Here is a 27,874-nt window from a genome sequence, read left to right as displayed (position 1 = left end):
CTATTCAGCATCAGCCCACAGAGATGAGAATGGGCATTCTAGTCCAGAAGCTGAATATAGTACCACGCTAACCAGTTTTTATTTGGCAAGTCATCTATTTGCAGTGTAGCCATGGATGCTAAATAAAGTACATATAAAAATACATATTTATGGCATACATACAATTACTTATAAAATACATATATACAACCACATAGATAAAAATAAAAAAATACAGAAACCAGAATACTGTCTGATTATTCTGTATGCTTGCTTTAATTTGGCAGGAGTAGACACAATTTATATCAATGCACATTAGACCATGTTGCGGAATAAGCTAACAGGGCTTTGAAATTTAAAGCACAGGTTGTGTCGGTCTACCTATATCCAGTCTTTGAAAGGAAATAACCCTGAGAATACAAACAACATTTCACAGTGATGGATTGGTGTGCATAAAGTTAATCTGAGTTTAATGTACTTGGAAGTTCTGCTGTCTATGTTCTATTAATCTCTCACAACAGTGAACAGAACAGTAAAGGAGAAGGTATCTGCATAAAGCCAGTGACAGTAGATGAGTGCGGACTTTTATCACCGCAGTTACACACGTGCATCGAATACACTCGGATGCATGAGTGAGTAATTATGATCATGGAATATCTAAAGCAAGTTATACTGGGAAGCAAAGTAATGAGTTCAGCCCACAGAGAAATACAAAACTGCACCCTGTAAATGAATGCAACTGGACCACAAAAGATTAAAACTGAGACAGTGGATTGGTGAGGGGAAAAGAACAAAGCTGAAATTCGTTAAGCATTCATTTCAGTGGTTGGCTCTGCTATTTGTTTACTTTTTGTCCCTGGGCATCTTTTTTCATCTTCGTTATTTCACAGAGAAGCAAAAGACAAAGAAAGAATTTCCCAAGCCTAGCAATAGCCATCCAAATTAGTGTCTGTATAGTGCTGCAGACATGTAAAGTACTTCTCATGTTAGGGTCTGTTCTGTGAGCAGAGATTTCGAAAACTGTTATTGAGCCCATCTTTAGTTACAGAAGAAAGACTCAGCAAAAATTATAGGAAACTATTAAAGATGCTGCTTTTAATTAAAACATTTGAAGATATTTTCTGTTGCCTAGAAACAAGCTTTCAACATTATAAGTAATCAAATAGAAGTAGTTGTGTTCAGATTTTTTGCAGTCCACTGATTCAGATAAGAGTGGACACATTTTGAAAATCATTGGCAGTCATAATAAATTATCACAGAATATTAACTATGTGAGAGTGAGACAGCTAACAGAGTAAAGGTTTTAATTAGAGCTGTGGAAATAAGACAAGAGATGTGACATTTGTGCTATTGCTAGTCTTTTGAGTAAAAAGTCATCGTAAGCTGAGAGAACCAGGAAATTTTACCAGATGAAGGTATTAAACAGGACTGCAAATTTAAGCCTCCTATACATACAGCCGTGGAAATCACAGAATCACAGAACATTAGGGATTGGAAGGGACCTCAAAAGATCATCCAGTCCAATCCCCCTGCCGGAGCAGGAGCACCCAGATGAGGTTACACAGGAAGGCGTCCAGGCGGGTTTTGAATGTCTCCAGAGAAGGAGACTCCACAACCTCTCTGGGCAGCCTGGTCCAGTGCTCTGTCACCCTCACTGAGAAGAAGTTTCTTCTCAAATTTAAGTGGAACCTCCTGTGTTCCAGCTTGTGTCCGTTACCCCTTGTCTTATCATTGTTTGTCACCAAGAAGAGCCTGGCTCCATCCTCGTGACACTCACCCTTTAGATATTTATAAACATTAATGAGGTCTCCCCTCAGTCTCCTCTTCTGCAAACTAAAGAGACCCAGGTCCCTCAGCCTCTCCTCATAAGGGAGATGCTCCACTCCCTTGATCATCTTTGTAGCCCTACCACTGGACTCTCTCCAGCAGTTCCCTGTCCTTGAACTGAGGGGCCCAGAACTGGACGCAATGGATCGTAACAGTGAATTTCTTTTGCTAATAGGCATATTCACTTAGAGATTTAAACTGAGAAGTAATCATCACTCAGTATAAATAAACTGGATTCTTCTTTGGAATTATTTTCTATGCATTTTTAAAGAGTTTTCCATCTTCTATGCTTATCATTAACATATCAAAGATCTCTAATGTACAGTCATGGTATTAGCAAGTGGAATTAACTTATTGAACTTCTTGGGGTATTTTCTGGACATGCTGCTAGCTCAGAGTTTATACTGATGGGTTTTTGCCTATTGATTGGCATTCAGTTTTATTTCTTATGACAGCTTTCTTCTGCATTAGTGCAGACAAGGCTAGTGTCAACAGTCAACCTGACATGTGTATTCTACAGTAAGTAATAGTCACTTAGCAGAAGAAAACATGTATTATCATTACAAAGTATCACAGAAGAGAATACGAAGAAATGTTTCCCAGGAAGTCAGTGTGATCTTAACAGAGAGGGCAGCTGTAATGAGGAAGTGATGGAGCATGATCTGAAACCCGAGGACAAGGAGTCATCTTGATTATCTGGCTGTCATCTGAGAGCTCTGAAGGAACAAACAGGGGAAGTGGCAGAGATCTGCTAGGCTGCAGTGTGACATCTCCACTACCTCTGAAGACCGTGGCAAAAGTCCCCTTGATTTTAAAGGGGGTGAGCACAGAAACCAAAATGCCAAGACATTAAAAGCTGCCATTATTATGGCACTGATCTTTAGAAAGTGGCCTTTATCAGAAATGTTCCTGTGTCTTTTGAGGATTAAATATTTTGAGCACTCTTGTGAATTGCATAAATTTTCTTTTTTCTTTGTTTCCTTTTTTTTCTTTTTTATAGTGAAATTTTTCATTTCCATGCACTTAGCAAGCCAGCATTCTCAGCATCACCTTATTCTCATCCAGTTGCTTGTCCTTACAATTTGCTTTAAAAATCTGCCCTAGCTTAAGGTGTTTAGCCTTGGGAAGAAACAGTCAGACAAGACACAAGTTTGTGCATTATTTTTATGCAGCTATCTGATCTGCTTAGAAATCGGATATCAGAGGGCCTGTCTTCTCTCCAGAATCATTGCCAGTTTTCTTTTGCAGCGTTAAATAAAAAGTTGAAGTCTTGGTGCAATCATTCATTACTTTTCAGCATTACTTTTACCTGCATACCTTTGTCTATTTCTTTCATGTGGCTGCTGAGAAATCTATGTGGACAGGGGTTATTTTGCAAGCTCTGTATCCATCTTCTAAAACTGGTTGATGAGGTGTTTATGAAATTTGGCATTAGGGGGCTGTATGCACATCCTGTTTGACAGTCTGCTGAATATCTGCAGGTCCCTACTGAAATAGTTGTCTCTACATGCCACACAAATTCCTGAAATCATGCTTTAAAAAAAACACTTTGGTTTGCCTTTTGTGTGGAAAAGGCTTTTCCTGGACTCACAGGAGCTACAAGTAAATGTGTCTGAGTGAATAAGTGGCTGGGTGAAATAGTTTGTCTAGTTTCTGATTTTGTATTCCTAAAGGTGAGTCCTTCAGAGGCTAAAGGACCTTATCAGAGCAGTAACAGAGAACTTTCTGCTGTGCCTACTCTGCATTCCTCCAGGATTATGCTGTCCTCCCTGTTCCCTCTTGCTAAATACAGAAAAAAGGAAATATTGGACTAGGAATTGCTTTTTCTTTTTTTTCCTTTTTTTCATTTTACAGCATTTCATTAACAGAAACTTTCTCTTTTATTCTTAGTTGTCAACAAAGATGCTGGTCCTAGAGCTCTCACACTGGAGGATTATTTGAATGGAAACTTCCAGTATAAAACATTTTTTCCATATTGGGTGTCAGGTAAGTAAAGCCTTTTTTCAAACATACATAAGCCTTTCTAATCTGTATTTCTAGACTGGTTTACACAGACTCAGAAATGTATTTTCCTTCCAGCTTTACTGTGAGTGAATGCTGACTATGGCATTAAACAATCTGCTGGTCAAAACTTATGGTTGAAATTTACAATTCTGTCTGTCCATCTAGAAATTCCAGGTATTGGATGTTTCAACAGATAAACTACAATTTTACAGAGGCCTTCAGTGTTTAACTTCTGTTACTGTCACATGCATTGCAACAAGTGAAAGAAAGAATGTCAGTGTCAGTCATTCCTTAAACAATCTCCTTTTGTGTTTGTGGCAGCCCGTTTTCACTTACCATTTGTACTAATTGAGGTAGCCTGTCTTACAGACACTGTTCTTTGTTTTCAGAAGTACCTAGCTCTGCAGTGAGCCAAGCTGTTGTCATCTCATTTAAGAAAATTCTGACACTGCTGAAATTCCTGACTTCTAATGCATTGCATAGGAAATAAGGTTGAGTTTCTAAGCAAGATCCTAAAGGTAGAAGATAAAGACATGAAGTTAATTGCTGCTGATGAATGCGCCTGTGTGTGGCTGAAATACAAATCTTATCATTGAATTGCAACTGCACAAAAAAGCCTGAGCTAGATTGGATCAGATTCTAGTACACACACTACTACCACTCCTATCTATGCACTGCCTCAAGCAATGATTGTTCTCTGACTAGAGACAAGGAACATAGCGCCTGTTCACATGGAGTCCTACCAAGTTTGTTTTAACCCACAGTTTTAGAACTGAGCTGAAGCCTTCCAGGACATTGCTAGCAGCAGTGCAAGTTTTACAATTAACAATTCAAAGTATGTTGACACCACTTACATGATTTAAAAATTGTGTCACCGTTTGTTAGAATTCTTTCTGAATGTCTCAAGTATGTAGGCAGCACATCACCTAAACCTAATATTCTTCTCCCTTTATATCCTTCTCACTTAGACTTATCTTTCTTCTTAACAGTCAGAAAGCTCACGCAAAAGTCATGCCATAGATTCCATAGATAGTCATGCCTACAGCATTCCATATGTCTACTTTGCTTCTGAAGCAAGGAGTTAAAATTGAATCTCTCTTCCTAAGGGTGCCTGAGATCACCACAAATGCTGCTGTACATATCACAGAAATGTGCTCAAAAGATCCAAGGGTGATCTAATTTCCTAAAAATGAACACCTTATACAATGTTTCAGGCTGCCTTTGAACTGTTAAAGTCTGTAGCTACACCAAGTATGTAATTGCTTCTCTCTGTTTATAGCAGTGAAAATAATGATGTGAAACTAAAATTCTGATTTTCATTCTCCACCAAACTGTGGCTCAGGACTGGAGCACAGATAGGGTTAAATTCCATTCCCATTGAGGCCACACACTTTGTAAGACCTGCATGAGTAAGTGCAGTATCATCATGTAGTGTCAGTTGTATGGTACTGCTGTTACCTGCAGAATCTGTCCAAATAAGAATGTTCTGATGAAATTAGAAGCAAAGATCTGTTTTTTTCTTAAAACATTTACATATTTTTTCTTCAAAACATTTACATTGTGATAATGAACTTTTAATGGGTCTGTCCCTGATATTCTTGATCAGACATTACTGAGAATAAAATCTGGCATTTAATTATAAAGCTAACTAGCAGATTCTGTGTGCAGTGTAATCTTTGAACATAGTCAAGAACCCTGAAGACAGTTTGTTGATAACTCTGTATGTTGGCATCATTAGAAGAAAAACATTTTTTATGTAGATGCCAAAAGATACTTGCTCAAAATCTATTCATTGACAGGAGTGCAAATACTTCGATAAACAGCTCTGTTCTATAGTATCTTCTGTGCAAGGTAACAGCCCTTTTGTCTTGTTTGTAAAGATAATGAATATCTTCATCAGTCCGCAGAAGATGATATTATTCTTTACAATGTTGAAATGACCTACCCCACTACCATCATGACTAACAGCACAATGGTACGTACCTTTGCATCTCAAGTACCGGTTTAAAAGTGAGTGGATTAAAACCTGGCTCATCAAATCCTTGTTTAAAGTTTTTTTTACTAGAATCTAATCTACTTCTTAATCTTGCAGAAGCAAGTCAATGCTTCAAATTATGTGTTGTCATCAGACAAACATTTCATAGCTCTGGAAAGCAATTATTCAAAGGTAATTATTTTAATACATCTCTTAATTAAATGGTTGGTTTCTTTCAGTATTTTGTAGATTGTGGTTGTCGTAGATAAAATGTTTCTTGGTACTTTCTTGAGAAAGAGGTAGGATGCGAAAAGGCTACTGATTATTTTTAGTTAGATTACCTTTTTCCAAGTTAATAATGTTATTTTCTTGCTTATTTTTTGCAGCTGTGGAGATACTCTTATACAGCATCATACCACATTTATGATCTCATATATGGGTAAGGCCTGACATCTGTTACAGAGAGCTATGGTGAATGTGATGTGCTTGCAAGCATTTCCACTGAAAACTCTATAGTAATGTGTCTAGCATCCTGCTTTGCTTTTGCCTGAATCTATCAGATTATTTGTTTGCTTGAAAAAAATGGCCTCCAAGAAAATCATACAGTCCTCTCATCTACTCATCCACGTATCTGGATTCATTGATGTTTTATGCCCTAAAACTTTCAGTGCTGAAGATTCTCATCTTTTCTTCTTCTTTACATAATTTTCTCCCACCCTGTCTTAGCTGCTTGAGTCCACTTCAGTCTCACACCTGCTGTCTCCATGCCCTTCTGTTGTCTCATTCATCCCTTTTATGGTTGACCTAATCTTTAGCTTTCCCAAAACTCTCTCATGTACTTTAGTGCTCCAGTGATCTTGTAACAGCCCATCCTGGGTTCCTCCAAAGTTTACAGCTTCTCCCATGACATTTGGTCTCTTTTCCAAGATGTTCCCTAAACCACTCCTTTTTCCACCCAAGTTCAAAGAAGGCCATCTGCCTCCCCAGTCACCTTTGTATGCCATAAGTAGCAGCATGACCAAATGCTTCTTAGTTCTGAGCAACAGGGGCTGCACTGAGCTGCTCCATTCTTGGGAAAATGTTTGCTCAAGGTGACAGGAAGAGATGGCTGCAAGCTAATGTGAGTAGAGAGGTACTGCATGTGGGTCTTGATCCTTAACAAGTGTAACTGCTGCTGTGATGATCGCCTCAGCATGCTATATCCTGAGTTCACATTTCCCAGTAACTTGCTGTGACTGTATTGCAGACTGCAGATAAAGCAAATGACACTAGATGCTTGTGCAAAATTTAGAAAGAGATAAGGCTGGCTTCTTAGGCCGTTGAATATGCTTTCAAAGGGTTGAGCTGCAAGCCTGTACCAGCAGTAGTGCACACCATCACATTACTGCATGTCTCGCTGCCTGCCTTAATTTTGCATTGCTCAAGAAACAATAAGCTGTTAGAAAAATATTGCCCTTCATGAATTTTATATGAATGTACAGTATAATGATCCATTTGCACTGTGTGCAAAAAGCCATCTCAACTTCTTTCCTTTTTTAGTGGTTTTGTAACAGAAAATCAGCTTCCACATAAAATTCAGTATATATCCTGGTCACCCGTTGGACACAAATTGGTCAGTAAAGTTAATGAAGCACTAGAATGATTTTGCTTTGTGTGGCTAGAAAACACTTATTTGCCTTTGGTTATTATTTTGTTAGGCCCTAATTTTGACAGGGCTGTGTGTATTAACCTTGGTTCTGAGCAAGAATGACAAAGAAAACAGTTTTAACTTGTTAAAAATTAGCTTGTCTGTGTCTCAGTAGATGAATCCATTTTCTCAGCTACATTATGTATTTCAGTTCACTAGCCAGTCTCTTACCAAGAATTGACCGACATAAGTGGATATAGGATGAAATGTAGTTTCAAGGCCTGAAAACCAGTGTGTTTTCGGCTGACACTGTATAACACATGAGTTTACTGTGGAGATTTAGAGATGCAGTATTTAAAGTCTTTTCTAAAATTTTTACTTTAGGAAATGGCTGCCAGATTCTCATTACAAAAAATGTTTTAGGGTTTTTTTTTAATAGCTACTTGATAGCTAAGTATGTATTTCTCAGTAATTATAATGGACCTATTGCATATAGTAACAAGTTTATAAACTTTTTTATTCTTGATTCCAAGCATCGGCCCAATAATAGTTAGTAGTTTTTAAACGACTTATCCAGTATTGACAAAATATCGTGCAAGAAAAAATCCTTAAACACCATACTAATTTCAGCAAATACCTGGGGAGCGGGCTAAATGTGAATGGACGATTTATTAGGAAATGTTGTGCATGTTCTGGGAGAGTGTGAATTCTTTCAAATGAAATATTGTCATTTCCTTGTTCAAGAATTCCCAAGACAGAACACAGTGAGGATGGTTTCCTATCTTCCTAGTTCTAATAGTCTGGGATGTTTTTATACAGTAGTCCTTGTGATGTATCTGAGGGTTTTAGAAGTTGCTTTGTTTTTCAGTTAAAGCACAAAGGAGTTAAAATTTTACACTGACATTGCTGTCAAGTGCTCATAGATTCAAAAGGCATGATTTGCTAAGAAAGGGATGTTTCTGGTGCTGGTTTCTTAACCATGTGTCCACTCATTTGATTGAAATTTAGAGATACCCGAGTCCTGCAAGAATTTCTTGCAAGAACTCTTTATTGGTAACTAATTTATGAGAAAGGAGCAAACCATCCCAGACAGAGTAAAACCATTTTTCTTTCATCTCACATCACGTAAGCTTTTAGACACATTTAGAAAAGTCCAATTATTTTCTCTTTAATTGTTGTGGATTTGTTTTTATCTTCTGCTTTTGGTGGAACCAGAAGGAAAAGTCGCAAAACACTTTTTCTGAGGGTCTCTTAAAAAACACAGGAATTTGAATCAGTTTCAGAGGCCGTTTATTCATTATTTTCTGCACCAAAAATAGCCACAGAATCCTCTCAAGTTTATTAAAATCAAAGGAGGTGTTCAGGATTTACTCTGACATAGCTGAACGTAGAATTTGGCCTGTAATGTTTAATTTATTTCTTGAGGTACCTACTCCTGCAGAATTTGCAAGGGCTTTTAGTATAGCTTTTATTTCCCGTTTTGTATTCATTCTGTCTTCTTCTTGCTATAATGTAAGAACACTGACTGTGGAAGATCTTACTCTAACTCCTGTTATAGGTGCCTGTACTCACCAAAAATACTTTCTTATCTTTAGGTGTATGTATATCAGAATAATATCTATTTGAAACAAAGTCCAAGAGAGGCACCAATTAAAATAACTAGTGATGGAAAGCCAAATGAAATATTTAATGGGATTCCTGATTGGGTCTATGAAGGTCAGTAAATCTTGAAAGGCAACAACTAACAAGTTAAATGCTTTGTTTAGATTTGTTCTCACAATCCATTCTAGAATATCTGTGATGATACATTATTTTTAGAGCCAATGATTAGATCATTTCCATATTTATTTACCATGCAATGACTGCATTTTGTATTCATAGTGTGTAACAAAAATCCTGACTCTTTTGCTACTAAAACTGTATCAGAACTTTACAAACTGGGCTTCCCTCTGCTGCAGACAGTGGCTGACAATTAAGCTTTAATGGAAGTTACAATTTTGGTGAAAATGTGGTACTTCAGTGCATTAAAACAAACAAACAAACAAAACCAAACAAATAAAATAAACACTTGCACACGGGAAAACCCCAAGTGAGTTAAATGGGATCCGTGTGCCTGTTTTAAGAGTTCCTAAGGCCTTTCAGAATTGAGATGTATTGCAATATGTTTGGTTTTATTTATTTAGTATAAGACTCTTTACATGTCTAGGCTGCTAAAAGCAGAATGCTAAAATAGATCAGAAGGTAGATTGCAATGATGAGCTATCATGATTTTTTTTTCCTCAGAGGAAATGCTAGCAACAAAATATGCACTGTGGTGGTCTCCGAGTGGAAAATATTTAGCATACGTGCAATTTAATGATTCTGACATACCAGTTATTGAATATTCATATTTTGGTGAGGACCAGTATCCCAGAAAGATAATTATCCCATACCCAAAGGTACTTTTTCTTACTCTTTTGACTTGCTTTCTGTTAAGCGATGACTTATGACAAAGATAAAATTAACTGTGCTTAAAAAGTGGTTGTATTACAATGGTTAAATCCATTGTGGCCTAAGTTAATGAAAGAAAATAAACTTAGGCCAAGTTCTGAAAACATACAGGTACATTCAAAACTGTAATATCAGTGAAATAAATGGAATTACTCATTTAAGTGAAAAGCATGTGCAATAGTGACTTTTTTCAAGTCAGTTTACTTATTGTGATGTGTTAACTATGCAGTTGTTCTTTTGCATTGCAGTAAATGATGAAACATTTCATATTTTGAACAATAAAGTCTATGACAGTCCCAGTTTATTTGCACACTTCATAGTGCTTTTTGATCTCAAGGGGCTTTGGATTTTAACTGCTTTTAAGCGCCAGATCTAAGGCAAGAAGGTTTTGGATTGGCATTTTTTCAGCATCTATTAGAGAGCTCTCCTGACTCTTGTCACGTTTGCGTGATTGCAAGTGATCATGTTAATGTATCTTAAGAAGTTACTTACCTGTCAGCTGGGTTACAATTCTAAAGTAAAGCTGGACGGTTTAGACCACACATGGAGGACAATTATAAAACTAATAACGTATGCAATGTATAAGCAAGCATGAAATCAGTTTAAGCTAAACCATTTTATTTCACAGCTAGGATGTCAAAGAGCACTTGCAATCATGTGAATATACTTTCAGTACTTGAAGTTTTATGCCAAAGTGAGTGTAGTCTGTGCTGCAGTGATCCACACTGCAAACAGAACACTGGTTCCCATCAAGCACATTTTCTGTAAAGAAAGGCACTAAATTTGACTGTTTAAGAGGTTTTCTTCTTTATGTATGAAATGATGCAAAGTTAAGTAACGTACTACTGCTGTAGTGTCACTCTGAGATCTTGTAAGACAGCTGCCCTATTATACTCAATTGAATACATATTCTGTAACCTATCTTCTTTCCTGCAACAAGTATTGTAATTTCCTCAATCTGAATTGTTCAGCATCTGATTTGAATAACCTGATACATTTTCTTTGAAGGCTGGGGCTAAAAATCCTACTGTTAAAGTGTTTATTGTAGACACGATTAACACTGAAGCGTTTGGTCCCAAGGAGGTGCCAGTTCCTGCAGTTATAGCATCCAGGTAGTATGCCCTCAAATACATCTTCTAGTTTTTAAAAAAAGGTTTAGTCTGTTTGTTTTAAATGCTTGAACCTCTGAGTTGTTTTCTAACAGTGGAGTGCTATATTCATCTCCTAGACAGATCAGAAGCTAACTAGAAATGTTGTGTTTTGATTCTATCTGTCCACTTGATACATTGGATACAAAGGAAAAAAGATCCCTAAGACAGTGGAAGCTTTGCTCTTGTTTTCCATAGAGCAATATGGGGTATACAATCTGTAGTAATGCTTCTGTATTCCTATTCTTTAATAACCATCGTTACTTTCTTTTTTCCTGTTATTTTTCAGTGATCACTATTTCACTTGGCTTACTTGGGTAACAGATAGTCGAGTCTGTGTGCAATGGCTGAAGAGAATCCAGAATTTTTCAGTCTTAGCTATTTGTGACTTCAAAGAAAAGTCAAATACTTGGGACTGTCCAGAGGTAATAAAGTTGGAAACATAAATTGAACTTTGCTGAAATTAGCATTTGCTAATCCCATCTGCATAGCTGTTTTAACACCTACTGGTCATGCACAGGGTGCTCTGACTTGCTTGCAGAAGTGTATTTATTCTTGCCCTGAATACTTTTAGAAAATAACTGTGTGCCTGCTGTAATTGTGTTTTCCAGTGCTTGATCAAATTCACCTTTTAACTACTAGTGATACCTTTTTCTAAATTTTAATTGCTGACAGAGGGATGAAAAATTTATAATTGCACCAACAGGAAATGAAATCACCAAAGTACTTTTTAGTGAGGCTTAAATAACAGTCAAAGCAAAAAAAGATTTCTTTGAAAGACCTTGTAGAGCCCGAAGACTGTAAACACTGAAAATCCATATAGATCCTGGAGGAAAATATAACCCCGAATTTCAGTAAGTCTAATATAGAGCTCTCATTTATTGTCTTCTAGTATTGATGCTGTTTGCATGTCTTGTTTTTAGAGTTTTTGGTACAGAACACCTGTGAAAACTAGCACAAGGCTTACACCTTGAACTGATGGGAAATAAAAGGCAAGAATACTTATAAGAGTGTTCTGTATAACTGGTAAATTGTAAATTCGGGGTTTCTTGACAAAGCCTTTCCAAGCGGAAAATAATTTTTATTCCTCTATGAAATGACAATTGTTGTAAATTCAAAAGGAAGTTAAGGTCCTGTTCTTTCAAAAACATTATCACAGAAGTAATTATGCATGGGGATACATCTTAATTTATTATGAAAAAATACATGTTTACTGCAGCATTTGATGTGTTTTCTAAGTAACTGTTGCACTTTATAAGTACATTAACACTGAATCTCTATCTTGCCTGCAAGTAACCTACATTTTAATAACTAAAACTTTTAATGCACATCAAAAAACAAGCAAGGGTTCTAGGATTCTGCAACAATCCGCTAAAGAACTTTAGCACGAGTTTAACTTTAAGCATGTAAGCAGTTTTATTTTTATTTATTTCACTCAGTCTATTTATGTGTTTAAAATTAAGCATGTGCTTAATTGCTTTGCTGGAACCAGACCAGAACAATTAACATCTTGCAGGACTGTGTTCATGATCCTTGTTTAATTGCATTTCTCCATGAAACTTTATTTATGGAGTCACTCCTGACGTTTCTGTAATTTTATATTTATACAGTGATACAATGCTTTTATCACATTAAAGTTTGCACAAATGGCCAATTGAAGGAGTGTGAACAGATGGGAGAGCTGCATTAGCTTTATTTGCTGTTAGAAAGTATATCTCTGTATGTTTCCATTGGCAAAAATAGTTCTCTTGTTGATTTCAGATTAAATCAAGACTCTAATGTACAATAAATGTGCTAGGCTTTACGTACTTGAAAATAATAACAAAATATAATCTACAAGATGTTCCTAAAGTGTCATCAAAAATGTTCACATGTTCAAATCTTGTTCATGTGAATAGACCATAGAAACCCGTGTGACTTCAGTGGAACTGTTAATGTGAGTAAAAGCTAGGCATTTGTTGTGAAATTGGGATTTCCTATCAAGATGCCAGCTCTCTAATTAAAGTCTGTAAATACTTTACTACACAGACAAATCCCATAGAAGTCAATGGGACTACTCATATGAGAGAAGTTAAATATATCCTTGGTGTATCAAGATCTGAGCCTTAATTTAAAGACAGGAAAATAAATTTAGGATGCAGATCTAAAACAATACGAGTGTCACGAGGATGGAGCCAGGCTCTTCTCGGTGACAAACAATGATAAGACAAGGGGTAATGAACACAAACTGGAACACAGGAGGTTCCACTTAAATTTGAGAAGAAACTTCTTCTCAGTGAGGGGAACAGGCTGCCCAGAGAGGTTGTGGAGTCTCCTTCTCTGGAGATATTCAAAACCCGCCTGGACGCCTTCCTGTGTAACCTCATCTGGGTGTTCCTGCTCCAGCAGGGGGACTGGACTGGATGAGCTTTTGAGGTCCCTTCCAATCCCTAACGTTCTGTGATTCTGTGATTCTGTGAATACATCCCATTTTTCTTCTCTTGAAAAGAAATAAAATCCATCTTCTGGGTTAGTAGCTCAGTGGAGCCCTTGCAGAGTACTAAAGAGTCTGCTGAGGGGCAAGTACCTGCAACTTTTGCTCAAGTCAGTCACTTCGCAGGTGCTGAGTTGAAAAGGTGAAAACATTATTCTGAATGCTAATAAGATTACTCTGAGGATAACAAATGCAAAGCATATTCTTTGGAGAGCAAATTTGTTTAATTTATTTTAGACTGTATTAAATGAATAGCGTAAAGTTTGCAGGATTAAAAAATTAAATACACTGAATCCAGAATTGTTAAATATTAAATCACTTGCTTCATCCAACAAGCAAGATATTGCACTCTTCAATGAAAAATCTTAGGGGAGTATTGAACACGCACTAGAAACTTTGTAAGTAAAACAAAAATAAAAATGTAAAAGCCCTTTAAGCTGCAGGAAGTGCTGATCCATTTTAAGAATTTTTTTAAATTGGCTTTAAGAATGTTACCAGGAGTTACGACCTGTGAAACTTATATTCATAGTCTAAGGATATGATATGGCAAATGAACCAGCTGAGATTATAACACAGATTTTTAATATTATCGTTCCTGAAATTATTTTACTTGGGTTTTTACTGAAAAATTAATGAGATTAAGTAGTTGTTAATTCTTGCTTTCAGTGAAAATGTTGCATAAGGTTAAAACAATGACTTTAGATTTTATTTAGATCTGATGACAGCTGTTAAATAATATTTTAACTAACATAATGATATTAATCCAGTTATGTTATTTACCTTGGGAAATGAAGTCCCAGAACCTTAATAGCAAGTAATCTAAAATTCTCTTTTATAGGTGGTTGAATATTTTTTTATTTGAAAATTTTGAATCTCCATCAACTCATTCTTGAACTTCTTAAAGAGTGTACACCTGATTTTGTTTTTCAGAATCAACAGCATGTAGAAGAGAGTCAAACAGGATGGGCAGGCGGAGTAGGTTTTCTCATCGTACTGTGTTTTGATTTAATGAAAAGCTACAGCTTTCTGCATCTTCACAGCAGTGGTTTGAAACATGAAGCACCATTCTGAGTCATACAGCACTACTGCTTAAACCTCTCGCACTGTAGGATTAAGACTTTTAATGCTACACTAGGCATACTGTCTGGCTACTTGCTTTCTGAGTTTAAAAACCCTTTTCCTGTCTCCTTTTGCCAATCTTAGGCCAACTGATTAGACACTATACTGAAGAGAGGGAAGTCATGAAAAGAGGTAGATTCACGTTGCAGTGTAATTCTTAGAAGCATCCTGGGGGCAAAGAATAGAAGTAAAATTCCTCTGGTGTCACTAGGGCAAGAAATAAGATCAGTTATACCATAGCATTTTAAGAAGAAAACCTGTCCACCCAGAACACAGTTTCAGTGACAAGTGCTGTACATCTTCAGCTAGGGAGGAACCTTCAAGGTAAGATACCCCACTTGCAATGGTAGTTGATACTTCTCTGCAGTTACCCCTAAGCAAAAGAAATATTCTCTACCCAGTAACCTGTATCTTGGAAGAGACATAACACCTGTCTTTGGGAACTCAGTAAAGACAGACCTGCAATGAAATCGTAACAGCATGAGATGAGTATTCACAATCATATACTCTAACAGTGAATATATATTACTGCTTATGTTTACTCCTCAGACAGGTGAAGTTACCAGAATCAATATGGGGAACCTCACACAGTGCCTGAATATCCTCCAGTGGGCTTAACTGAGAGTCTTGATTTTCATTATACTGTCCTTTAAGAGATGTGTTTTTATTTGATGTGAAGATTACACATTTATAATGATTAGTTATTTTACTTGTTCCATTTCTTTTTTTTTGCCTCTCTTGAGGTTATGATGACAGGATTTTATTAGAGCCAAAGAAATTGCACACATGCATAAATACCTGCTTTAGCCTTTATGGGATTTCAAGCATTAGGAATATTTGAAGCAGGCTCCACAACAATTTAGGTTGTGGTCCCAGGTTCTGGTCGAGCTTGGGTTAGTATTATTCAGAAATCATACGCACTCAGGAATATTTGGTGCAATGTATGTTTGAAGTACTTGCAGGTCATTCATCGGTGTTCATGTTTTGAAAACAAGACTCATCCTTGACTGACACTTTTAGTAAAGAGGTGACGATTTGAAAAGAAGCAAAAGTTGAATGGTCATATCTGGGATAATCTGTTCTTTAACATCAGTGGAATAGGATGGGAAACTTCAGATACACATTTACTTAGTGCAGTATTTGCTCAGTGAATCAGACAAACTGTGGTGCATGGGATTTTCAGTCTGGCACCATTCATGAACATTAGCTTTATTCAGAAACTTACTTTTTAAAAATCATCTCTACCCATTTTTAAATAACTAAAGAAAGGTCATTCAGAATCTACAAACAAATTATTCCAATTACAAGTAGAGAGCTTGCATTTGTGGGGTATTTGAGGTATCTATATTATCAGCTTAAGAAAGCTGACATGACTGGTTAGAAAATGCACTGTGTACTGACTGAGATTGCATGTCACAAGTAAACACTTGTGCACAGTACTGTGTCCCATCTGAACTATCAAATAGTCTTGCTACTTTAGTATGTGCACTACAATCTGCTAAACAGTTTGGACAGTCTTATTACATCTCTGCTACCATTTTTCTTCTGTTGTTTCAGTTCTTTGTTTCTGCACCATATTTTACATCAGACAGCAGTTCATACTACAAAATTTTCAGTGACAAAAATGGTTATAAGCATATTCATTACATCAATGGCTCTGTGGTAAGTCAAGCAAAGTGTTCTGCATTGATCTACTGTAAGTTCCTGAAATAATTCTGCACTGTTCAATAACTTACATGTCTTGCTACACAGGAGAATGCAATCCAAATTACAAGTGGAGAATGGGAGGCAATATACATTTTCAGAGTAACAAATGATGCAATGTAAGTATCATGAAGAAGAGAATAGGTTGTGAGTGTTGTCAGTAAAAGCAACACTTGATCATTTGAACACCATTTGTTAACTCATCAAGTTATAACTAGGTATAATTTGTTTTGTATCTGAATGTATCCACAAGAAATTTGTATGCAAAGGCACTGCACAGGTTTGCAAACTTGGTTTACTTATGGGAGATTTTTTGCAAATTGCCTCATTTTCCTATTTCTTTTCAATCACCCATCTTAGACTTATTTAGAAGTACTGAAATTTAATCATGTGGTTAACCCTCATACAATTGGCTGTAACTTCTCTTTTTATGATCTCTCATTCAAATTACTATAGATAGATAAAGCTTACATAATTGGAGTGGTTAGCTAATGAGAATTAAGATAGAACTCCTATTTATAGGGTTTATTTGTCATCTAATCAGCGTTTGAGCAAAGATTTATTAAGATGAAAGGTATATAAGCTTAACTTACTCTTCCATCACACGCAGAAATCTCAAAAAGTCTAAGTTAACTACCAAGACGGCTTTTCATCTTGATGCTGGTTCATAGGTCATCACTTTATGGATTATTTATTAACATATACATGAATTTACAGTTTCTATTCAAGCAATGAATTTGAAGGCTATCCAGGAAGAAGGAATATTTACAAGTAAGTGTTATCAACATTATCTTAACGATACTAGATTGATAGAAGATAGCTCTGGATTTCTCAATAAAATAATTTAGTTTCAAGATGTTTGAAGTGTAGTTTCACAAGCTATATTAACTAATTCTTGACCCCAGATTATATGTGAGAATTGAGGAGAAATAGCCTCTAAAGTTTAAATATACTCTTGGGGGGAAAAAGTCTAAAAAGGGAAAACATTTCTTTTTAAATGAAACTGTTCTGGAAGTACAGTGCCTGTGTTCTAGGATGGGAGGCAGACATCTGTGAAGTAAGTTGTAGCAAAATAAATATTGCTTTTTTTTTCCTCCTAGAATCAATATTGGAAGTAGACCTATCAGAAAACAATGCATTACTTGCAATTTAAGAAAAGAGAGATGCCAGTATTATACAGCAAGATTCAGTGAGCGTTCTAAGTACTATGCCTTGATCTGTTATGGTATGTATAGTGTGGGACAAACAATCACTTGTTCTTTCAGATTTATCAGAGGTGTAGATAATGCTTGCTATCCCAAATCACAGAATCACAGAATCACAGAACGTTAGGGATTGGAAGGGACCTCAAAAGATCATCCAGTCCAATCCCCCTGCCGGAGCAGGAACACCCAGATGAGGTTACACAGGAAGGCATCCAGGCGGGTTTTGAATGTCTCCAGAGAAGGAGACTCCACAACCTCTCTGGGCAGCCTGGTCCAGTGCTCTGTCACCCTCACTGAGAAGTTTCTTCTCAAATTTAAGTGGAACCTCCTGTGTTCCAGTTTGTGTCCGTTACCCCTTGTCCTATCATTGTTTGTCACCGCGAAGAGCCTGTCTCCATCCTCATGACACTCACCCTTTAGATATTTATAAACATGAATGAGGTCTCCCCTCAGTCTCCTCTTCTGCAAACTAAAGAGACCCAGCTCCCTCAGCCGCTCCTCATAAGGGAGATGCTCCACTCCCTTGATCATCTTTGTAGCCCTACGCTGGACTCTCTCCAGCAGTTCCCTGTCCTTCTTGAACTGAGGGGCCCAGAACTGGACACAATATTCCAGATGCGGTCTCACCAGGGTAGAGTAGAGTAGAGTAGAGTAGAGTAGAGTAGGGCAGAGTAGCTAAATGATAGCTAAATGAATCAGAGAAACAGGAGAGATTTCCAGAAAGAAACTTTTTCATGTCCAAAAACTTTGTGAAGATTTTTCAGAAAAATACAAATATTTTCACTCTATATTTTTTTACTTTTGCAACAAAAATCTTGGGATTTTTAGAATTCCAAATGAATTTGTGCAAGTCCTTCATGGATCACAAAACAGATTCTAATCTGGCTCATCAAAGTCATACTTTTTCTTTCAGCAGCAAGAGCAGGATTTAGAAACACACACTGATTTCCAATTCACGTGGTCAAAGTTAGCTATGAGAAACTACTACAGTGTGTTTCCCAATTGAAATTATTAAAGCCTGTGTCAGCCACAAAATGTTGGATATGTTCTGTCTAAGAACTTTTAAAATAGATTAAGAAAATTAAATTCATCAAGATGTGTGATCATTCAAGCCACTTGTAACACAGAAGTATTAAATGAAGTCTTAGCATTTTTGAAGTAAGTTAGGTGATTTCAGTGATCTGAGGTTTCATCCATTGCTGTGATCAAAGAACAGTGAAGTCACAATCTAACAAAAAAGGAAAGAAAAATATCCACGGTTTTCCTTTTGCGTATTTCATGTAAAGTTTACTGTTCCGATTCTGCACTGTCTGATCAGCTGAAGAGTTCCTTAGAACTTCCCCTGAGCAGAGAAGGAAATGTAGCAAATAATACCACCTTTCAATCATTCCTGCACAAAATAGTCAGTGAGGTCGTCACCATGTGAAAGGCACTCACCTTCACAAACTTGATGTGACATGTTCTCAGAGCAATGTTTCACATTGTTAATTCTGCATTTCCCTTACGTAATCACATCTCAGGTATTAACTGGATAGCACTTCATCTCTAGAGAGGAACGCTTTGTTAGTAAATTTGAAGTTACTTCTATTCTGTTTCCTAAGCCATGCCTGTATGTAATACAAGTTTATGTACACAGAGTACCTGACATATTTTGTGCAGCAGGGACTAGTGGATCATACAGCAGAGAAGATTCAGATTTGTGTATCACCTTTGAGTGCTTTAACACCTGTCCATTACCAGTGTTAATTGGTAACTCCATCACTAAATTCCAGCTTCAAACTATAAACTGCCTTCTTATCATTCATCTGACAGGTCCTGGGATTCCCATTTCTACTCTTTTTGAGAACTACGGCGATAGAGGTACTGCAAATCTACTGCATGTTTCTAAGAAATTGTTTTCCTCGTTAATCTTCACTATGCACATCCTCTAATACAATATTCAGGATTGTGATCAAGAAGCCTTTCATCTTGTTTTTTATTAAAATATCTAGTGTCTTCCTACATTTGTTAATTAGTAAAATCCAAGTATCGATGCCTTTATTTTCATTCCTGAGTCCAGCACTTTTATAGCATCCTGATGTTTACACACTCTAGATGCAGTGAGCATTGGCAACTCTTTGTCTACCAAATACTGAGTAAAACTCTGTAGAAAACATTGTTGTGGTTTCCAAACTATTCCTTTTCACATTTGCATGAACACAGGTCTTTCTGATTTATTTAATGAAGCAACCCTACCCTATTCGAAAGGCAACAGTGTACTATTTAGAGTTTGCCTTTTGATCCATTGTACTGTACTGATTAGAATTTGGATCAGTGACTTGCTCTTCAGCCATTGGTGGAGATGTCAGGGAAGAGCAGAAGCTCTTTCAGATGATCAGTTCAAATAACTGCTTCAGACAAGGTGTAATTATTGCTACAAAATGGGAACTCTGACAAGAAACATTCAGAGCCCTCTTTCGTTAAGTACCCTATTAGTGAGGACTTTGCAACCAGGCCAAGCAGGAATTTGCTAACCATTAAAATAGTAATTGCTCTGCACTGAATTTTCTCTCTCTGTCCCATTTTTTCCCTAAAAAACTTCTCCAGCTTAACACCTTTAGTCCTGAAATGTTACGAAAACTAGCAGTGTCCTGTAAAAAACTTCAGTGATTCAGCCTTTCTTCCCCAATAATCAGTGGAAACGTAGTGATAGTTCTAATGCCAGCATCCTTACAGTTCAGCCTATATTGATAACCCACTGCTAACTGAGTCTTGTCTGACCAGAAGACACATAAAAACATGAGAAAGACAAATGTCACAGTATTGTTAAGCTAAATTATCAGTAGTGATTCTTCTAGAAGTTAATGAATTGCAACACAAGATTATTTTGACACCAGAGTTGGTACTTCTTAGTTTTTAACCACTCCAAAATGTTTGCAGATGGAAAAGACTGGCCAACATGTCTATTGCAACTGTGCCATAAAGACACTGTTCTTTTGGTATTTCTTTTGCAGAAGATTTAAATAGGTTTAAAGATTTAAGTACAGCTAATGCATGGATTTTTTAATATTTAATCCATTGTCATAGTTCTCTGTTTTCCATGATTCACTATGACCGTGTGTATCAAGGGCTTCTACTGCTTCCTTAACAATGTATGAATTGCATGAAATGCAGCTAAGTGCCCAACCACAAATAGGTGTTTCTTAACCTCTCCGCTGGAGAGAACAGTCTCATTTCATGGATCTCTGCTACTGCTTTCATGATGTCTCACGCTGCTGTGCCGTTATTCTTCGGGGATAAAAACAAATTCAGTCTTCTCTTTTACTTTTTCATGAACTTTTTTGGATTAATTTTCTTTAAGTCCTTTGCTTTCATAATCTTTTTTTTTAGTAGATCCACCTTCATTGCAGTTGGCAGCATTTTGAAAATCTGTCACCTATGAATTTTAGTAGGAGGCATGCAGTTAAACTGACATACACCAGCTTGGAAGCTTCTTCCAGCATGCCTACAATTTATTTATGATAATGGGCAAGTTTCAGCAGTTCTGAGGGGAAGGACGGAAAGGGCTTCAGCTGAGTTTGGGTGAGCATCCAAAACTTGGATGATCTTTCAGCCATAAAGCCCCACTTGAATCTGCAAAACTTGTCAAGAGTACTTTGAAAGAACAAACTCAGTGTTATATTTCTGGCATGTCCTGAGCACTGTCTAGCTCAGGACATCCTGAGAGAAGTACTTACTGTATATATATATATATTTTTTTGCATTTCCAGAAACAGGAAGTGGTTGCCATTAAAAAAGAAAAGGGTAAACTACCAAGAAAAATTCCCTGCAGTGTTAAAAGGTTCTTTCATTTTGAAAGCGAAGCTCAAAGTCACAGATTTCCATTATGTACAATATTCTTCATCTATCGCTACTCATGAGAAAGCACATAAAGAAACAAGTAATACCCAGTGGATTCATAATTTATAGTTTTGCAGTCTATGCTGGAAATTAACTAAAGTTTAAATGGTAACTTTTAAATTATATAACTGTAAATTTATATAATAGCATTTGGTGTAGAATTGGTCTAAATCAGGTAAAACAAAATTACTAAATACTTTTTAGATTTAGAAAAAACAAACAATATCAGAAGAAGTTCGCTAAGTGTGCAGTAATGTATTACTAAGGACAGTCCTGTGGTAAGTCTGGTATCTTTGTGTAGGAATACACTGTACACTGGTTAAGCAAGGGTTTGCCACAACTCCGTAAGAAACTGAATTTCCTGTGTTAGCCCAGACTCAAGAGATTCCCAAACATCGATGCACTTAACCACACTGCCCAAGGGTCTCAGCGGTTAAACTGATGTCACTGTGAGAGATGAGATGCAGGACTGTGTTTTGCATGATGGGATGAATTTTGCATTTCCTGCTCTCATGATATTACAAAAATGGGATGAGGGCTCTGCAGGAGAAAGGACTTTCTTTATAACATCCAGGACTCTTAACATTCAGAGGCAACATGTGAAATGATTTGCATCCCATAAAAATCTAACAAATATTTGTGCACTATAATACCAGTGCCTTGCTTTTATTTAGCTATGCAATCAAGCCCAATTACAGGTGTCTGTGTTGATTTCATTACTCTGCTTGTAAAATTTACAGATTTCCTTTCTGTTCTAATAACATACAATAAAGGAACCTCAATTAATGAAGAGGAATTAACAATAAATCAGTTGATAAATCAGGCATTTCTGGCATTTCTTTTACTTAGAGCTCATAGTATTGGAAGACAATCGGGAATTGCAGTCTGCTTTGCAAGAGATCAAACTGCCAAAAGAAGAAATTAATAAACTCGAAGTGGATGGTATAAGTAAGAATTACACATCTTTATTTTAGTTCTTGTTCCTATCACTTTAATATTTTGCCTTCATTTTGTAATAGTATTGTCTTTCTGTGGAACAAACTTGTTATCCTGTGGGACTGGGAAGAGGCGTGGTTCTGCCATGTTTGACAAGAACCAATTTGCTTGTGCCTCAGGGTGTATCTCAGTAAAACAGTAGTTAAAATGCATCTCTGCTTCATAATGCATTTTTTAAATTCGTTAATACTGTTGGTAAAGTGTTTGAGTACCGTGTAAAAACACTGTAGCACGGTGGTAATGAAATGTGAAATGTAAGCTGCTGTTCATGTGTTACACATACTGACTTGCACACATAGTTGTTTTCACTAGTGACTTTACAAACAATATTCCGTGGTAATGAATCATTGTAAAGTTTCCAGAACTCATTTCTCATAATTTAACAACACTTACATTCCTAGGTGTGTTTTCTAGGCACCTGGAAAACTGAGAACCTAGAGTTACATGAAATAATAATTGTATGCATAGCTAAATTAAAATAAAAGTGAGCACTTTATTTCTTCAAAGTTGTTCTTCAGCAGTTCAATATAAAGTTAGTTGCATCAGTTCTGTCATTCAGAGTGCATGCATTGTGTAGTTTGTGCTGAGCTATTTTCATATACTATTACACCAAACTCTGGATACTGCTTGGAGGAATCCCTTTTAACCATTAACAGTGTAATTTCAATATGTCTTTTCTAGCTTTGTGGTACAAAATGCTTCTGCCCCCACGGTTTGATAGATCCAAGAAGTACCCTCTGCTTATTCAGGTGTATGTAACACTTTCTTGCTTTGAATGTTGTTATTTTGTCAGAAAACATACTACTTAAAATTTAACAAAACGTAGGAAATTTGCAACATTTTATGAAACAAAAGCAAAACCACTTTGTTGTTTTGTTGTGGTGGGTTTTTTAATGTATTTCTGGAATAGAAATGCAACCCAGTGGAAGTCAATGGGGTTTTTAATGTTAATCTTAGCATGGCAAGGATTAGTTCCTCAGAGAAAGAAAAAGGATAAAATCATGTGGGCTGTTGCCTGAAGTTCTTAGCTCTGTTGCTGCTTCTGTTTATCCTGAGGCAGGCTGAAATTATTGATTTCGGCTTTGCTAGTATGAAAGATACAAGAGCTTGTTTAATTTTTTAAGTAAAAAGCCCAAACCCCTAAACCTTGTGGACTGGCTTCTTTCATCAAATGTTCCATCAAAAGAGCATTTGGTGTGAATTTAATTTACTGCAGGCAGGAAAGGCAACAAAAATGCAGTGGTACAAAAAAAAAAAAAGAGAGGCAAAAAGGAGAGCTGAGTGGGTATAATAAATCTTACATAATTTTATATTAACCAGAGACGATCCAAAGGTCCAAGAATGCCAAGGACATCTGAATGAAGTTTAGAGTAGAAGATTAAGTCAGTCATGTCCTTGAGGTCAAATGTACAATTTGCATTAGACCATTCTCATGAGGAGTGTCTCTCTGTGTGCTCAGCTCTGTGGGGTGTGTTCTGCCCACAGCTCCAACAGCACATGATATTCCCTACCGATATAAAGAAGGTTTGGGATGGCCAGAACGAGTAGTACTTCTTTTCTGCTGCTTTCTTTGATATTGTTGCTTTCTTTGATATTGCATGTGGGGATCAAATGCAGAAAAGCACCAGAAAGGGCTGTTATACCTAAGGAGTTTGGAGAGAGGAAAGAATTGAGGCATGAGTCTTCCAAGGATTTCCCTTAGGACAAGCACCTGATGCTGCACCCCTTAATCTGAGCTAAAACTAATGATTTGCTTTAGGTGTAAGACCTAAAGAATTAAAATGGATTTTAGACAGCAACATCTCACATATATATGAAAAGGGTAATTGAACTGCTGAGCTACTGAGCTCTCTGAACCGCAGTCATATAGCAAAATACTTGTGGAGAAAATGGGAGAAGTACCAGTAGCTATAGTCCAGTACCAGGTAATCATGTATAAATTTATAAATATGAGTTGAAAATGTGAATTTTCATGCTCAGGTACGGAGGACCTTGCAGTCAGAACGTAAAGGAAACATTTAGCATTAGCTGGATAACCTATCTTGCAAGCAAAGAGGGAATTATTGTTGCTCTAGTGGATGGCAGAGGGACAGCTTACCAAGGTGACAAGATTTTGCATGCAGTCTATCGAAGACTAGGAGTCTATGAAGTTGAAGACCAAATCTCAGCAGTGAAGTAAGTAGAGTATATCCCTGTATAACTATTAATTTACCTACTTACAAGAAGTAATGTGAAAAAAATATTAAATATACTTTGCAGCCTTTCTTCTGGAGAGCTGAGGTCTCCAGGAAATAAGACAAGAAGACTTGCAGAAATAAAATATTACTGAGGTGCTTGATGTCAGTGAGGTTTTGTGTGGTGTGTTAAGTCCCTATACTACTGAGTCCACATTTGGACCTCACCACTTCCATTTTATAAGAGCATCATCAGAAGCTTCAGTCCTAGGCCTAAGGAAACACAAGCGTCAGTGGTGAGAAGTCAGCCCATGTATTATGTGTTATTCTGAAGTTTTCTCTGTAGGGGAAACCTCCATCAGTGACCGTAGGGATTAGCCAGAGATCCATAGGGATGTACCACACTGATTAGCTAATGGTCAGATGTGAAGTCTGCAGCAAAACTGAATCTTGACACAAACCTTCCAGAGGTCTGTTAGTTAAACTGCTAAACTTACCCTCCTTGCTATTTTAGGATCGTTATAAGCAACAGAGAGTGTCTGAGGTCTTCCGGTAGTTGTTCTGCAACAGCTGCTCCTTTGCATCAAAACACTTGAAGTGTTCCACAGGAAAATAATTATCTTGGGAGTGAAAGCTGAGGCTTTGTAAAGAAAGGCTGCCTGTTAAGCTTACAAATGCAGAAGCACTGCTAAAATGAGCTTTTAAGGAAGTGTTAGTTTGAACCCCACAGATGTGAGTGCAATGCAAGAAGAAGGAATTTAGCCTTTGGTATGGCATTTGGCTGTCAGAGCATGGATAGATTTCCAAGTGCAACAGTAAATGCAGTCTTTCCCCAAGTAATAGGCCTGACTCTGAGTAGCTTAGCTAGAAATTGGATGTAGCAGTCCAGGTTTCCACAGCTTTTTCTGCTTGTTTGAGAACACTGCTTGTATTTACAAGTGTGTGTGAGGAGGGGGTCTGTTCCTTCCTCTGTCTGCTTTGTGATAATTCATTTCCTCCTCACTGATACAAACACACCATTATCCTTTTCAGGGATAAATGAAACAGAGTAGCTGTATATCATATCAGGTTTTTCTATTAATGTATTGTTAGATTTTCTTTCTTGAAACTTTTAGCAACAATGGCACACTTTAAAATATCACAAGAGTGTATGTTTTTTTATTACTCTAATATCATTCAGACATAAAATGTCAGAGACAGAGGGAACCTAAACTGATTCTGCAGTTGCAAAATTTGCTGAAACAGGCTGTGAAGAAATTACCTCAGACTTCACACTTCCCAGTTTTCTGTCATCACCTAGACTGAATTTTTCTTCAGTTAAATGCATTGCATTCCATGTTCCTGATCTAACGCATTGTTTAAGATGCAGCATTTTCAGAGAGGATCCTATACTCTAGTGGGAAGTTCTTGGAGGAGCTTTTACTGTGGGAGGAACCCCAGGGATTAAGAGCGATATAACAAAGCTGAATCATTTTTTGGCTTTTCTAACTTTGTCCCACCCAGTAGTATCCCACATTTTGGGTGGTGTTAGTCACTTGTGCTTGTCCTAGTAAAACAAGGCTAATATTTGTCCTTGGATGTATCTGAACCCATTTTGTTTATCTGGCACTCTCAAACTTTTGTGGTCTTTTTCCTCATCCTCTTTTCTTTGCTGTTGCTCATACAGCTCTGGAAATACAGTCTTCAGACTCTGATGCAAGATTTTTGTAGGAGACCTAATATTTATGATTCTTTTTAACCTGTTTTGACTACTGAGTGCATAAGCAAGGTGCACCTTTCATCCATTGCAAGCTTATTACATACTTGGAGCACTAGAAGATGTTTTCCTCATTATTTTTTATTATAACAGCACTATGCGCTCCTCACTTTTCAGGCACATAAAAGGGAAAGCTTATTGCTCCAGGGAATCCCTGATCTTAGAGGTTGATACTGTTGCCTCTTGCGAGATCGGAGTATCATCTCGTCGTAAGATGAGTACGTTGAGCAGCTTGCAGGATAAGGTCTGAATGTTAATGGTAATCCAGCACCTTTGGCATTAAAACAATGAAAGCAGTAATAGCCTGTGGGAAAGTAGAGCTATGGGAAATTAAATGTGGTTATTAGTAGGAAGGAGTACACTTTGTGAACTTCTTTCCCTGCATGTGTGTGACTGTCGGTACATATGCATACACACACACACACACACACATATACACATATACACATGCACATGTACAACATGAGTATCATGCATAATGTGTAATCTAGTCTGGACAAGATATCCAGGTGGACTCCAAGTATAAGAAAAAAGAACTTTCTTGCCAAGAAGACAGTTGGGCAGAGTCCTCATTCCCCAGAACAAAAATGATTATGAAGAAAGTATTAGTTTTAGCAGTCGTTATTCTTTCAAGAAAAATTCTTCCTTTTCCTCAGAAATATCTATTAATGGAATAACTGATGTTCTGTAGAAATCAGACATGCCATGCTTGTCATAAATTTGCTCAGATTGGTGGGATGCGTGAAAGAAAAAATGTTTTTTGCTAATTTGTTATACTGTTAGCAATCTTTTGTAATAATGCACTTAATTCTGTGATTTTCTTTTCCACAGGAAGTTTATAGAAATGGGGTTTATTGATGAGAAACGAATAGCAATATGGGGCTGGGTAAGTGGTTGGTTTGTTGTATCTATCTTTAACTAATTCTGCAGTATATTTTTCTTAATTCTTCCTTGTTCTCTCTTAAGTCTGTATAAAGTTTCTTCTACTAGTGTTTGATGGTATTGTCAAAGGGGATAGTTCCTCTTGGTGCAGATGCAATAGTGCAAGCCCCTGAAAAGGGATCTTTGGCAGCTCATGAGGGAATTTTGAAAAGCTTATGTCTAATACATTGTTTGGACTTGAAGTTAAACAAAATTGAGATTTTTAATTTACTTTACTTTTAATTTAGGGACTTACTGGCATTGTGTCAAAATTCAAGTACTTTCCTTTTTGATCTGAGATTAAAATAATCAGAAAAGTCATATGAATTTTTCTCATCAGCAGATGTGACCTTGCATCATCCTGAATCACTATCTACTTGGCTGGCTTTGAAATGGTCAGCAGGGATGAATGTGGGTCTGAGGGGTGTACAACACTGATAGCTTCTCCAAGTGGAAAAATTGGACAGTATAGGAGTCATTCCAAGTAATTAGCCAGTCTATTCTTCATCTTTGATTTTTTAATGTACTTTGTGACACTCTCAGAACCTTTTATAGCCAGATTCATTGCAAATCTTTATTATTAAGTGACCAGATTCT

The 27,874-nt window shown here is 36.9% G+C and overlaps 1 protein-coding gene across 1 annotated transcript in view; it reads left to right on the top strand.

Annotated features, from left to right (window-relative positions):
- LOC104534137 (seprase-like) overlaps nt 1–27,278 on the top strand; it is a 30,883-nt gene extending 3,605 nt beyond the window's left edge. Inside the window, exons 3-21 of the mRNA XM_010179323.1 lie at nt 3,697–3,792; nt 5,691–5,785; nt 5,903–5,977; nt 6,172–6,224; nt 7,325–7,397; nt 9,008–9,128; nt 9,696–9,850; nt 10,911–11,014; nt 11,340–11,475; nt 14,454–14,498; nt 16,200–16,304; nt 16,395–16,465; nt 17,064–17,117; nt 17,447–17,571; nt 19,364–19,411; nt 22,280–22,378; nt 23,108–23,177; nt 24,407–24,601; nt 27,188–27,278. Of these exons, the coding sequence (XP_010177625.1) occupies nt 3,697–3,792; nt 5,691–5,785; nt 5,903–5,977; nt 6,172–6,224; nt 7,325–7,397; nt 9,008–9,128; nt 9,696–9,850; nt 10,911–11,014; nt 11,340–11,475; nt 14,454–14,498; nt 16,200–16,304; nt 16,395–16,465; nt 17,064–17,117; nt 17,447–17,571; nt 19,364–19,411; nt 22,280–22,378; nt 23,108–23,177; nt 24,407–24,601; nt 27,188–27,278 (1,811 nt within the window). The remainder of the gene's footprint in view (nt 1–3,696; nt 3,793–5,690; nt 5,786–5,902; nt 5,978–6,171; nt 6,225–7,324; nt 7,398–9,007; nt 9,129–9,695; nt 9,851–10,910; nt 11,015–11,339; nt 11,476–14,453; nt 14,499–16,199; nt 16,305–16,394; nt 16,466–17,063; nt 17,118–17,446; nt 17,572–19,363; nt 19,412–22,279; nt 22,379–23,107; nt 23,178–24,406; nt 24,602–27,187) is intronic.
- Nucleotides 27,279–27,874: the final 596 nt, after the last annotated feature.

The sequence above is a fragment of the Mesitornis unicolor genome, unplaced genomic scaffold, assembly GCF_000695765.1.
Source record: "Mesitornis unicolor isolate BGI_N332 unplaced genomic scaffold, ASM69576v1 scaffold41922, whole genome shotgun sequence".
In the NCBI taxonomy this organism is placed as follows: domain Eukaryota; kingdom Metazoa; phylum Chordata; class Aves; order Mesitornithiformes; family Mesitornithidae; genus Mesitornis; species Mesitornis unicolor.
The sequence above is the reverse complement of the archived record's forward strand: the minus strand, read 5'-3'. Positions and strand labels throughout refer to the sequence as shown.